At 41.3% G+C, this 12596-nt stretch overlaps 1 protein-coding gene across 3 annotated transcripts in view; it reads left to right on the forward strand.

Moving 5' to 3' along the window:
• Positions 1 to 12596, forward strand: part of NRK (Nik related kinase) — a 257667-nt gene that overhangs the window by 116580 nt on the left and 128491 nt on the right. For all 3 annotated transcript variants that reach the window (XM_056809266.1, XM_056809265.1, XM_056809267.1), the window contains exons 5-6: positions 10529 to 10639; positions 11863 to 11953. In XM_056809266.1, the coding sequence (XP_056665244.1) occupies positions 10529 to 10639; positions 11863 to 11953 (202 nt within the window). The remainder of the gene's footprint in view (positions 1 to 10528; positions 10640 to 11862; positions 11954 to 12596) is intronic.

Here is a 12596-nt window from a genome sequence, read left to right on the forward strand (position 1 = left end):
ATCTGTTTAATGGCTTTTTGGACTTCCTCTATTGAAGGAGGGACATCAAGTTGTTCAGTGGTGTGGTTTTGGGGGATCTGGTCAAGGGCGCTTTGGTCGACTGAGGAGGGTCGTTTCAGAAGCAGACTGAAGTGTTCTTTCCACCTGTATCTGATGCCTTTTTTACCTTTTATGAGAGTGTCACCATCAGAGGATAGCAAGGGAATGGTGGTGAGCTTTAATGGCCCATAGAGAGTCTTGAGGGCACTGAAAAATTGTTTGTAGTTTTTCGTATCAGCAAAGTGCTGGATTTCTTCTGCCTTTTTTTCCCACCATTGGTCTTGCATCTTGATTAGGTTGATTAATATAACCCTATTCTCCTTCACATTGGTCAAGGCACTAGTTAGGGAATTTAATTCCTGAGGATGAAAAATTAGCCAGCCATGCAGTCAATTCAGTGGTGGCAAAAATAGATTTCCTGAGAAATTGGGTTTATTAAGAAAATAAAATCTGAATTAGACACTATCAAGAGTTTTAAGGCCTAAAATGGCCCCACCTTGGCAGCAGTCCTGTTTGGAAGGACTTGCCCCACAGGAATGCAATTGATTCCTTTTCCCCAGAGTGAGTTTGCTAATCTCTGGTTGGGGGGAGGAATAACCAAGGAATTGAACACCTCCTTTCCCTCCATCTGAAAGAGTCAGACAAAAACGAATAGCTTAAGGACACAGCTCTGAGGTAGAAATTGAAATTCCTTAGCCAGATTTTCACTTGCCTGGCCCCACCTTCACTATAGATGTTTATCTGCTACTATTTCTGTTCTAGTCAAATGGTTATCCTCACTGTAGTCTATTTATGCCATATTCCTTCTTCCTTTTCCATCTTGAATACTTGCCCCACTTCCTCTCATTTTATCTGAATTCTATCCATCCTTTAAGGCTCAACTGCTCAAATTTTCCCACTCTTCTTACCCACACAACTTCCCCCTTCTCTGAATGCCTGATACACTAAGAATTACAGTCACATAATTTCTATCTTAATTGTTCTTTAAAGGTTTCATAAATATTAGTTTCCTCTTCCCATCTAGACTATAGGTGCTTCAAGGGAAGAAGGAAGGATGGAAGGAAATGAATATTTATTAAATGCTTACCAGGTGCCAAGCATGGCGCCAAGTTTGCAAATGCCATGGTGCCAATAGTTTCTAAATATTATCTAACTCCCAACAACCCTGGGTGATGGTAGGTGCTATTATTATTATTATTCCCATTTTCTACATGAAGAAATTGAGGCAAATAGAGGTTACATGACTTGCTCAGGGTCCCAAAGATAGACAGTGTCTTATGCTGGACTTGAATTCAGATATTCCTGACTCTAGGCCCAACACTCTAAGCACTACACTATCTAGCAAAGTGCCTTCTTTTCCCCTTGTATCTCTTATATGACTCAAGATGGGAATAGGCATATAGACTTAATGAATGACTGATGGGACACTAGAAGAAAGGACATTTATACCACATGTTCTTATGTTGTGCATAAATGTCAGAGGAAGGGGGAATAGGGTTTAGCAGGAGAGCAGGTTGGATAGACAAGCTTGGAAGAAACCCAGAGCCTAAAGAAGACTGATAGGGCTCAGTCTTGGGCAAATTCTCTCTCAAACAATAGGACTGACTCATTTTTACCCCCACCCAGAAATCTCTTTGGGAGTACCTGAAGTTGGTTCCTTTCTAAGTCTCTCTTAGGGTTAATAAGTCTCTTCACACATCCTGGAAGCATCAAGCTTCTAGCAAACATTTGAACAAAGAGAAAATGTACCACAAAGTCTGTTATTATTGGAAGGAAAAGCATCTTTGAACCAAATCTCTGATTTCATTGGCATAAGGAACTCCTAGAGAGGAAACTCATCTCTAGTCTTAGAGTCAGGAGGCACAGTAAAAATCAGCACCTGTTCTGAAACTTAAAACCTTAAAAGAGTTACCTGGAGACAAAGCATACAAAGCTTGTAAGGAACAGAAATGGGACTTACAGCCAAGCCTGTGTAGGAAGGGGAAAAGACCATTGTCATCATCATGTCTCACTGAGGGTCACCCCTTGTCTCTCTATAAGTAAAATACCAATAAGGGAAGTCCCCAGTAGCATCTGTGAAGTTGGTGAGGTTTGGTGAATGTAGTGACCCTATGTTCCATTTTCATCTGTTTGACCTGGGAGATGTATGATATGTCACCTACATACCCGGCCTGCAACTGTTTCAGTTCCTAATTTTGTACTTCCCAACAGTTCACCTGATTTTCCCAGCTCTCACAATTCCTGGATGACTCAGGTACTTCTAGCAGCCTGTTCACCTTGACCGCATGATCAGTTCTCCATTTCAAATGGTACCCTTTCTAGAAAATGCTTGTTCATTGCCTATGTGATTCAGGTCAATGGCATTATGGGAAATCAAGTCTTTTCCTAATGGTGCATATCTATGATATCCTCCTCCCAGTTAAAAATTTAGAGTCCTTCCACATGACACCAGCTACAAATGTCCACTTGTCATGTAGCATCTTGACTCACCATGCCTGGTGCTTTGTACACCGATATCGTCACTGGGTAAATAAGTTGGTACCTCACTGGCAAGCAGCTTCAAGTCTAAGACCATCAAGAACCTGGACTGAATGATTCTGTTTCTTACTCCTAAGTATTCAAGAAACAGAAGAAAATACCAACTGGATTTCAGGTGTGGTTCTTTTGCTTCTGAAGTAATGGTAGCAAGCATGGTAGGAGAGGGGACAGAGGGTTCTAAGAATCACACAGTTTTAGAAAATTTACAAATATGAATGTAGCCATTAGAACTCTTAAGTACTACATCCTTATCCAGTGGCTGATGATTAGACATACTGCTGGAGGAAGTGAACGATTTATCTTGACAGTTTTGCAATAAGTGAAACCAGAAGAAAAAAGGAAGTTGAAGCTAAGTGAAAGAATAGATTGCAGGTTCTCCTTGGAGAGACAAATAATGAAGTTGGCAGAGTCTGCTTTACCTAGCAATCTGGTAGTGTCAAGGAATACCACTTCAGGGGACATTTGGTCATTGTGTATTGCAGTGCTGATAATAAGCACTTACAAAAAGATCTCCATAAAAAAGATTTTAAAATGAGTTCCCATTTGTCATAGAGCATGAAGAGACAAAGACATTTTACAAAGAATTTAAGGCAGTCTAAATCAGGCCAACATATACTTTAATAGAAGATAACTTGAATTCAAAGTTGGACATACGAAAGAACAATGAAGTATATGTTTGGAAACATGGGTCAAGAGTCAGAATCAAAAGAAACAATAACTCATAGACTACAGGGAGGCTTGCTGTCTATCATACATTTAGAGTCAGAAGGTACATGAGCACTTGGCTCACACTGGATGACAACCCCCCCCCCAAATGAAACTGATTGTAATAAGAAATAAATGGTTCCTTAAGTGAGAATCATTCCTGAATTTGTGTATATTTAGACCAAGGACTAGAGGGAATAATTATCAGAGTCAATGCCAAAGAAACATGGAGATGTTAACGTGGGAATCTAGAAGCCCTAGTTTATCTAGTTGGGTGGTAGAACCCCAGGCTTTGACCTTGTCACAGGAGAGTTTCCCCCTGAGGGAAGGTCCCACTTCGCCAGACAATAGACATCCACTTCAGGTGGGAGGTAGACCCCATCCGAAGTCAAGTAGCTCTTTTGTCTCCAGAAGTCTTTCCCAGTATATCACACCCTGCTTCTGAGGATCGAACTTGGGACCGTCAGCTTGCGAGACTGATGCGCTACCTACTGCACCAAAGCTGAAGTGGATTGTTTGGTGAACTGGGACCTTCACTCCGGGGAAACCTCTCCAGTGACAAGGTCAAAACCTGGGGTTTCTACCCTTAAACTAGATAAACTGGTGATCTCTAGATTTCCATGTCAACAGAGATGATATAGTAGAAAAAAAAAACCCTTATTCTAGGGTCAGAGGAGTAGGAGTCAAATCCCACCTCTGATATTTATTATTTTTCTGAGCTTTGTCAAGTCACTTAACCTCTCTGGGCTGCAGTTTCCTCATCTGCAAAATGAAATATTTGGATTAGATGGTCTCTGAGATCCTTTTAATCTCTAGATTTATGCGCTTATAAGAAAAATTAGAAGATATACTGAGAATAGACTGAGGAGGTCCAAGATAGAGGGAAAAGTCTTTGTTTCATGCATAAAGTGTGTATGGCACCACTTTTTGTAGTAGCAAACAACTGGAAAAAAGCCAAGGTGTTTATTAACTAGTAGAATGACTGAATAAATTGTGGAATGTGAGTGTAATTGAAGTTGAGGTCATTCTTGATTTCTTTAAAGAGTATAGTATAATTGTACTTACATGTCTTAGGTATGTCTTAATAGACTGACTCCCAGGTAATTTATACCTTTTGGAATTACTTCAATGGAATTTTTCTTTCTATTATTTCTGGATTTTATTTTTGCTACACAGAAATGCTGATGATCAGGCGAAGGGCCTTAATTGTGTATCCTGTTACTTTACTATTGTTATTAATTCCTATTAACTATTTAAATTCATTTTCTTGATGATTCTTTAGGGTTTCCTAAAAAAAACTATTACATCATCTGATAATAGAAATAGTTTTGTCTACTCTTTGCTGATAACAATGCCTTTAATTTCTTTCTCTTGCCTTTCTTCTATCACTAGTATTTCTAGAATATGCCAAATGATGACCTCTCTACTTTCCTCTTTCCTTCCTTTTCTCTTTTATCCTTTTAGTTCATCTTCTTCAGATGTTCTCTAGGTCCCGACTATCTAGTTCTTATTAGACACACTTCCAAAATTGCAATAAGAGAAAAATTAAAGGTATAAAACATCAGCAAAAAGGAGACAAAACTGATAGTTTACTTAGAAAACCACAGAGAATTAGCAAAGAAAATTGGTTGACTCAATTAATAATTTAGGAAGTATAGTGACATGAATCAATAGTGTGTCATATTGAAATAGTGACCTATTTCTTTTTTACATAAGGGTTAGAGTTGATTTTGGAGATCCACAGAAAATAATTGAAAAGGGGAATTAATCAGTTTCCCTTAGCCATAGTACTTCCTACATTTCACTATAATTACCTTCTAAGTGAATAATTTTTTAATATGCTAACCATCATAACCAAGGAAAAAAGAAACAGTTTACACCACAGAACTTATATGTCCTAATTAAAGTTTTTGAAGAATATTATTTTTATCCCACGGACTTATCTGGAGAACTGGAGGTAAGATAGAATGTAATTTGGACATTTGTTTGGAATAGGGTTTCTACCAGCTATCTGAGAAGTACAAAGACCCAAGATCTCCAGTAAGCTAATAAATAGGAAAGGAAGCAGATAAAGTGACAACTTCTAAAATGGCTGGGATATATATATATATATATATATATATATAAAGTTTGTAGCACTACGTATTGGATGACAACACCAAGGATCACTCTCCACCAGCTATCTGTCAATACAGAGAGAGGCTCATAGTCCCAGACAAGCTAGTGGGGAATTCAGTGGTTATGCCCAAAGTCTTGGAAAGGTTTCAGAACTGAAGATGAGCAGATGTTGCAAAGATGTTTTACAAGATTTCACTTTTTTCCCAAAAAGTTCTTATTTCTGATGGGCATTAGTAATATTTCCATATTCTAGTTCCCAATAAGGCGATGACCAAATGGGATGGCAAGGATAAGAACAAAATCTCAGGAAATCAATGATTACATGTCAATTACAGTACTAAAACAATAAAAACAAAACAACTTGGCTAATTTAGACTGAGCTGAGCATTATAACAATTTTGGAAACAAGTTTAGGAATATAAAATATGAGTGAAAGTTTGTAAGTTAAACAGAAAACAATGAATATGTCCTTCTGAGTTTTCTTTATCTTCTAAATAGGTCAACCATTTGGGGGAAGGACAATGGAGAGTCTTTGCTCCAAAGAATTTGTACCTTTCTCCAGATAACCTTCTTGCCAGCAATAGCAATTTATTCACTAAAAGAAAAGATCCCATTTGTTATTTTAAGTCCTTAAATCAGTCTAGCAACAATCATTTGTTAACTGCCTGCACTATGCTAAGTAAACAAAATTTAAAACCCTGGAAGGTAGATGCTATTATGATTTCCATTTTACCTATAAGGAGGCAGATGGAGGTGAAGTGACTTGACCAGTGTCCCACAGCTATTAAGTGTCCAAGGTTGAATTTGAACTGGGGTCTTCCTGACTCCCCATCCAGCTCTCTATCCACTGTGTCACTTAGCTGGATAAAAAATTACACTTTAACAGACATCATGGTGTTATGGGGGCAGATGTGTCCCCCTGGGGTTCAGGAAGGATACCTTTTGCAAGAATGCAAGACTCCAAAACTTAGCTTAAAAACAAAAAAGAGAAATTTATTAATTTAGAAAGTAATGTTGAGAATGGCCAGGAGGATAGCAAGGTGGGACAGCAAGGTGAGGAGCAGTTCCTTGGGAGGACAGCATGAATGGAAAGGCTGTTTCTCCATGAGGACAGCATGGAAGGAAAAGCTGTCCCCAGATGACATCAGTTCTGGGGATTTTATACTCTTTACAACAGATGCTATGTCATGGTATGGACGTGACCTAGAGACCCTCAGGCATTTGGTGGGGTGAGGTGGTCATCTGACTGGGGTCTTCCTGGAGGCATAAAGATTCATCTCTTTGTCCATCTTAAATCTAGAGGACTATCAAAGAGGATAGACATCTCAGGATCCTGGGGGGGGGGGGGTCACTGGGTGTTTCTAAGTTCAGAGTCAGAAGGATGCAAGGGCAAGGGAGTTTCCCTGATAATAGTTGGCCTGGGTTTCTGGGGATACAATGCCCATGTCATCTCCCCCCTCTCCTAATATGTAAGGGAAAAGGGGCAATAGTCTCATTATTCTGTAACTTCTTTAGAGCTGAGAATGGGTGTAGAGTTGTCCCTGCCTAATGTTAGGAGAGAGAGGTATTGACTGTAGGCCATGTCCAGAGTGGGTCAGGCTGGAATGGTTGCTGAGGTTATGGTGGCTTCTGGCATCTGAGTGACTCCCATGAGTGATTTTACCCTAAAATCAACTAGAGAGATGAATCAGAGAATTATATGTCCAGCTGTCTGGGTATGCATGATTTAAAACATAGAAGACCCAAAATTTAAGGAAAGAAATAGTTATGGTCAGGTAATTAAGAGCTAAAGTAAAAGGGGTTAAGATAGCAGAGAAGGAAAGGCTGTGGGCACAGGGTCTTAGGGACATGTCCTCAGTGAATGCCTGGGTCCTAGATAGCTGGGAACCTGCTTGGAGATGTGAAGGATGTCCAGTGACTGCTTCCCTTAATGGCCAGACAGGTCACAAGGTGAGAGTCAGCTCCTAAGATATAAGTGTAGAAACCAAGACTAGGGCAAACACTTAGAACATCAGATAGAAACAGAGAAAATTAGTACAATAGCAATTGGCATTACACATTTGCATTTGGGTATCTTAGCCAACGGACTTCTTCAGAAATCATCTTCTGACAGGAATAGATCCCTTAAGGAAATCGGATTCCTGAGTTGTTTACAGAGCTCGTATTTGATGTTTCTGTTAAAGAATATCCTTTTGCAAAGTACACATTAACTATAACATCTATAAACATTTGAGTAACAATATTTTACAGATAAATTTCTTTACCCCATATTCTGGGGGGGCAGAGAGGGAGAAGGCAGATCTCATCAGTGAACTGATAACTTCCCAGTTTCCTTTGCCCCATCTCCACCTGGATTTCTCGGTGGGCCCTTGCCTTAAAATCCAAGTAAAGAGTAGAGTTTGGAGAACCGGGAGCCTAGTGAGGGAATAAATCTAAAAGGTAAGGAGTTTCTGTCCATACAATATGTCCAATTGCTACCTGGTGTTAGAATTTAGTGTAACAAACGGGGGCAGCTGGGTAGCTCAGTGAATTGAGAGCCAGTCCTAGAGATGGGAGGTCCTAGGTTCAAATCTACCCTCAGTCACTTCCCAGCTGTGTGACCCTGGGCAAGTCACTTGACCCCCATTGCCTAGCCCTTACCACTCTTCTGCCTTGGAGCCAATACATAGTATTGACTCCAAGACGGAAGGGAAGGGTTGTAAAAAAAAAGAATTTAGGGTAACAAAAAGCCAATTTCCTCATCATTTTTTCCTTGAAATTGCTAAACTATTTAACATGAGAGAAAACAAACAAACAAACAAAAAGAGATCCAACTGAATTTTCTCTCAGGCTGCTTGATCCCTTCTCAACAGGAGAGGCCTACAAGCATGCTTCTCCCTTTGTCTTAATTGGGTTGGCTAGTCCCTATCTGGCTTGACCTCAGGCTGAAAAAAAATGGTATTACAATTTTAGGGTGCCATGGATAGGCCATGCCTCTTGCTTATCAAAGATGTATTGTGGCCGTCAACATTACAAAAAGAAATTGGTTGCTTTTTTCTTTAAGCTGTTTAGTGCCAATTTTCCCCCAATTACCCCAAAGAGGAATGTTGGGGTACTCTCTGTCTCTGTCCCATTTAGATGTGGGATGACCAATTCCACACCGGAGGGTCAACAACTGTGCATTCACAGAGGTTGCCCAACCAAGAGCACTCAGTTTTACACTAAGGCAAGTGAGACTTCCCACACACCAGAACGTCTTCCAGTATAAGGGGGAGCTGACAGATAGACCCCAAAATCCAGTGGCCAGACTGATCTGGGGCCGATGGGAGAGAGAGCATGAAAGAGTTCCCACAAAGATATCACCCAAAAGATGGGGGTTTCAGGAGTCAAAGAAAAGGCTCCTTCCTACCTGAGAAGCTGTGTCCTTGTGGATGATCCAGGGTACAGGAGTAGCTTTCAGGAGAGCTAAAAACGTTGGGTGTCAAAATGTTATGGGGTTTGGATGTGTACCCCTGGGGTTCAGGAAGGATACCTTTTGCAAGAATGCAAGACTCCAAAACTTAGCTTAAAAACAAAAAGAGAAATTTATTAATTTAGAAAGTAATGTTGAGAATGGCCAGGAGGATAGCAAGGTGGGACAGCAAGATGGGGAGCAGTTCCTTGGGAGGAGAGCATGGAAGGAAAAGCTGTCCCCAGATGACATCAGTTCTGGGGATTTTATACTCTTTACAACAGATGCTATGTCATGGTATGGACGTGACCTAGAGACCCTCAGGCATTTGGTGGGGTGAGGTGGTCATCTGACTGGGGTCTTCCTGGAGGCATAAAGATTCATCTCTTTGTCCATCTTAAATCTAGAGGACTATCAAAGAGGATAGACATCTCAGGATCCTGGGGGGGGGTAGGTCATTGGGTGTTTCTAAGTTCAGAGTCAGGAGGATGCAAGGGCAAGGGAGTTTCCCTGATAATAGTTGGCCTGGGTTTCTGGGGGTACAATGCCCATGTCAATGGGATTGCATTGTAGCTGGCAAAGTTTTATTTGCTCTAACATACACTGAAGGTCTGTGACCTTAGGCTGCACTGAGTGAGGCAAAGAGCATCTAGGTGTAGGGAGCTGGTTGTCCTGCCATGCATTGCCCCAGTCAAACCCATGTCTAGTTCTAGGCACCGATTGTTGAATGGGACATTGAGAAACTGAAGGGCATCCAGAGAAAGGCAACATAGATGGTGCAGTTAGTGGGGTTGAAGGAAGAAGGGATGTTTATAGCCTAGAGAAGGGAAGACTTAATGACTATAATTAGCGCTCATTTAAATAGGGCTTTAAGGATTGACAAATGCTTTCCACACATTATCTCATTTGATTTAAGGAGATAAGATTACTCTCTCCCTACTCTAGCGGGTGGAAGAGGGATTAGTCTTGTTTTGCTTGAGGTAGTACAGCAAAGCTTTTGTGTCTTTCCCAGCTCTATGGAAACTGATCCAGTACTATCATTTGTAGATACTAGCTCCAGGTTTACAGTGTTTTCCCTTCCAGCAAATCAATGGAAATGATAAATGTATAATGTAAAATGTAAATCTTTCTGTTTGCACTCTTTTCTCCTAATTCTGCAGGTGGGGGGAACCTGGGGAAAGAAGCGCCCTCCACCGAATAGCTAACATTTCCTAGGGGCTGACTATGTGCCATGCACTGAGCTAAGCACTTTACAATGATTATCTCAGGTGATCCTCACAACAACCCTGGGAGGTTAGAACTTTTATTATCTCCATTTTCTAGGTGAGGGAACTAAGGCTAAGCCGATTTGTTTAAGGTCCCAGCGCTAGTTAAGCTTCTGACGCCAGACTTGATCTCAGGCCTTCCTGATTCCAGGTCAGGCACACTCTCTACTTTTCTGCCCAATGTCACACAGTTAATAAGAGTTTAATAAAAGGCAGGATTTGCCTAAACACAGTCTAAGCCTTTCATTGCTTTGGGAACGAGGAGCATGGCTTTCCTTATGGAGCCTCTAGCTTGTACTGGAGGTCCTAAGAGAAGGTGAGTGCCTTTGACTTTGTTTTCCTAAGTGTTCAACCCCTGAATGGAATGTTTTCCAGGGATGTTCATGGAAGGGCTTCTGGCTCCTGATGTGACTTTGTTCTTCCTTCCCTACAGCTCGTGATGGAGTACTGTGGAGCAGGCTCCGTCACAGATTTAGTGAAGAAGACCAAAGGTAACTCCTTTAAAGAAGACTGGATTTCATACATCTGCCGGGAGGTTCTACGGGTGAGTCTTTGCTATTGAAGGAGCCTGGGGACAGGTTTGAAAAAATGCAAAACATGTAATGGAGCTGGGGGCACTAGGAGAAAAGCCACTGTAAATGGCAAAGGATTGTGGGGTAGAACGGGAAGGCAGGGGGGAAGGAGACTGTTGTGTATCCCAAGACAACCTAAAAAGATGAAGCTCCTCCAAGTTTGAAAGACCAAAGCAGAAGGGGTTCTGATCCTGCCTCTCTAAAACCTTGATGGGGATTGTAAGGTTGACTGTGAACTTAGACACTGAGTCCTGGGAATAGAACAGGATGACCTAAGAGGCCACCCTGGGGTTTTTCAGAAAAATCAGAAACTGTGACACTACACCTTTTTGCAGATAGATTGCCAGTGATCTCATTCCCTCCATCTGAAAAAATAAGTGTACAAAACAGCTGTACCACATTCTGCTTTCAGCACAGTACCACTTGGTCCAAATTGGGACTTAGGCAAATGGGGGCACCCAAAAACCAAGAAGGTTAGGCCAAGCCACACTTGCACTACAGAGATGCCATCATCATTGCTCAGAGCACTCAAGTAGCTTGGGTCAGGTGGCTTTAGTGGTGGGAAGGAAATAACCAGAGTATTCAAAAGTGAATTTCCATAGTTCCTTCATTTCTTAGCCTTCAAAAACTATCCAAGAAATAGTAGAAAGTGGACTTGAATGAGGTAAAATCCAGGGGCTACCTAGAGAGTCAATTAAGCCAGCTAACATTTTCTCTTTTAGAGAGAAAAGAGGCCCCATAGTCCATGGAGGGAAAGACTTCTTTGGGATTTTTTTGCCTTTCCTTGGTTTCTTTTCTTGGAAGCTCACAGAAATATTTCTGAGAATTTTTCACTTAAAAATTCATTCCAATTATTTCTCTTACCAAAAAGCTCCAACTTCATATCAGGAGTTAAGAGTTAGTTGCCCAAGTGATGAGGCCAACTCACTTCAAATCAGTTTAGCAAATACTTACTGAGCCCTTTCTGTACAAGATTCAAAACAGAGCCCAATGTCTATAAAAGAGGAAATGGTAGGAGCAGCTAGGTATGCAGTGGATAGACTGCTGGCCTTGGAGTCAGAAAGACCTGAGTTCTTCAAATCCAGCCTTGGCTACTTACTAGCTAGGTGACCTTGGGCAAGTCACTTTACCCTGTTTGCTTCTCAAAAGTTAACTGTTTCAAGAGAAAATGGTGACAACTGTGCTTTTCCTGCAGGGCCTTTCCCACCTTCATATGCACCATGTAATTCACCGGGACATCAAAGGACAGAATGTCCTCCTGACTGAAAATGCTGAAGTAAAACTGGGTAAGTCTCCTTGTAGCATACATTGTTAGGGGTAAAATTTATGGTTGGAATGAATATATTTTAGTTGGTCACCAGGGATTTAAAAATTCTAAATCCCAATGAAATACTCAAGTCAGAATGGAATTTTATGGTGGTTTATTTACAATAGAGAGAAGATATTAAGGAAGAAAGAAAGAGAGGAAAAAGAGAGTGACACCAGGGAGGAGTTCAGAGGCCCCAGCTAAGGGGTGGTGAAGAGGATTAAATCTAGCATGGCTTACAACCACAGGCCTCCTCCAAGATGAGGGGCCTCCTCAGAGGCTGGTGCCTCCAGAAAGCCAAGGGAAAGGGAGTCCCAAGAGATGGGCCTCTCCAGAGGCTGGTGCCTCCAAACAAGCCAAGGAAAGGGGAGTCAGCCTTGCACTTATTACATGACAGTCTAAGGGAAGCAGTCTGAGGTCTCACACTCAAGCTCCTCCATGGTCAAGTTCCACCACCAAGTCCCTCTCACAAGAAGTGACACGAAATATAAAGGCAGTTCTTTACGTCACTTCCTATGTCTTACATGTACCAATGGTGGCTTAAATTTGGCTTTGGATGGCCCAGCGGGTCAGTCAGTTGTTTCTGATTTGTCACTTGCTAGCATACATAGGTCATAGACCTT

Source organism: Monodelphis domestica, chromosome X (genome assembly GCF_027887165.1).
Source record: "Monodelphis domestica isolate mMonDom1 chromosome X, mMonDom1.pri, whole genome shotgun sequence".
NCBI classification, from domain to species: domain Eukaryota; kingdom Metazoa; phylum Chordata; class Mammalia; order Didelphimorphia; family Didelphidae; genus Monodelphis; species Monodelphis domestica.